Below are 2,040 nucleotides of genomic sequence, written 5' to 3'. Positions count from 1 at the left end.
GCTACCTACCGCCCAGGTGAGCTACCCTTACCTACCGCCCAGGTTAGCATTCCCTACCTACCGCCCATGATGAAGCTACCCCTACCTACCGCCCAGGTAAGCATGCCTACCTACCGCCCAGGTGAGCTACCCTTACCTACCGCCCAGGTCAGCTACCCTACCTACCGCCCAGGTGAGCTACCCTACCTACCGCCCAGGTAAGCATGCCTACCTACCGCCCAGGTGAGCTACCCTACCTACCGCCCAGGTCAGCTACCCTACCTACCGCCCAGGTGAGCTACCTACCTACCGCCCAGGTGAGCATGCCTACCTACCGCCCAGATGAGCTACCCTACCTACCGCCCAGGCGAGCTACCCTACCTACCGCCCAGGCGAGCTACCCTACCTACCGCCCAGGCGAGCTACCCTACCTACCGCCCAGATGAGCTACCCTACCTACCGCCCAGGTGAGCTACCCTACCTACCGCCCAGGTGAGCTACCCTACCTACCGCCCAGGTGAGCTACCCTACCTACCACCCAGGTGAACTAGCCTACCTACTGCACAGGTGACTAGCCTACCTACTGCACAGGTGAGCTTCCCAGTGCGCTCCTGCAGCAGACGCACGATCTGGGCCTTCTGCGTGGGGGCGCAGCGACAGCAGACCACGGCCGGGCACTGGCAGGCCAGCTCCATGAACTCGTACTCGTAATACTTGAGGCAGATCTGTTGGGGAGGGAGGGGGGGTCAGCAAGGTCACTTCCCTCACGGCAGCAGGAAAGGGCGCCAGGCGGTCCTACCTCCAGGGAGTCTCCAGAGATGACCAGGGCACAGTCGTGTTTCCTGCGGAAGGCGTTCAGCTCGAGGTGGGCCTCGCCGCGGTTGGTCACCTGGAAGGGAACGAGGGGTGAGGCGGCCTCGCTCTTTGGAGACCGCGGAACAACAAACAGTGGCTTCCTGGAGCCGCGTGAAGACAATGGCCACTTGGCCAAGGACCCCTGCCCCTCCCTGCCACCGGACCCAGAGCCAAATTGAATCCTGTTCGTCATGATTCTGTGGGGACCGGAGAGCTGTCTGTCACCTTGCATTTCCCCAGGACGGCTGTGACCACGTAAAAAAATAAAACAAGAACAAGAAGGACTGCAGGTTCCGCCTGTGCCCCGCACTCCCGTGTCTTCCCATGCATTTCTCACAGGACGCCACGCTCCCTTACATGTAAGGAAACTGAAGCAGGGCATGTGTGTTAGTGTGTTAGCCTGCCTGAAACACACAGCAAGAACGCCGCGTGCGCACACCCGGCAGGGCGGCCGGCTTTCCATGAAGGACCAGATGTGAGCTCCTGTGGGCTCCGTGGGCCACAAAGCAGCCTCCGACAGTTATGGAAACAACGGGTGTATCTGCATTTAGATAAAACTGTTTCCCAGAACAGGGAGCTAGCACCAGAGCCACGGTCTGCAGGCCCTGAATTCTAGGACATGCAGTGGATTCTCATGAGCTGTGACAGTTACGCTCTGCACGGCCCCGCCCTGAACGCTGAGTCAGCAACACGGACCAGGCCCCCAGGAAGCACAGGCAGGGCTCCTGCCAGCCTCCGCTCCCAGTATCTCTCTCCACCAGATCAATACATAACCTCGTGTTATGTGTGCTTCTGCTTAAAGACATTGTTTATAACATATTTGTTGATTCGTTAACACTGAACTCATGGCCAACAGCATTGGACGCGGGCCTGGGAGAGGTTTGCTAAGCCACGCATTTCCTCCGTGAGGCACATACAGCCCTCCTGTGCTTCCGAACAGTGGCCATCCCTCACCACTGTGCTGGGGCCGTTTTACACAGTGAAATCGCTAACAAAAAGCACAAAAATGCAAAACAGTGGCCCTACAGGGACCGTGAAAAGGACACTGTGTGCAGTGTGAGCGCTGAAACGAGACGGCGGACCCACCCTGTTTGTCCTCAGCGGAACGTGCACGACTCAGACTGCGCCACGCGCACCGGACCCCAGCGACTCGGAAAGCACCTGAGCACTGCTTTTCGGGTCACAGATCGATTTTAGCGAGTAGGC

General features: G+C 58.8%; 1 protein-coding gene across 1 annotated transcript in view; it reads right to left on the bottom strand.

Moving 5' to 3' along the window:
• Positions 1-2,040, bottom strand: part of ATP9A (ATPase phospholipid transporting 9A (putative)) — a 92,257-nt gene that overhangs the window by 13,928 nt on the left and 76,289 nt on the right. Inside the window, 2 exon segments of the mRNA XM_023761745.1 lie at positions 560-704; positions 779-868. Of these exon segments, the coding sequence (XP_023617513.1) occupies positions 560-704; positions 779-868 (235 nt within the window).

The sequence above is a fragment of the Myotis lucifugus genome, unplaced genomic scaffold (assembly GCF_000147115.1).
Source record: "Myotis lucifugus unplaced genomic scaffold, Myoluc2.0 scaffold_215, whole genome shotgun sequence".
NCBI classification, from domain to species: Eukaryota; Metazoa; Chordata; class Mammalia; order Chiroptera; family Vespertilionidae; genus Myotis; species Myotis lucifugus.
This window is presented reverse-complemented; position numbering and strand designations above follow the sequence as displayed.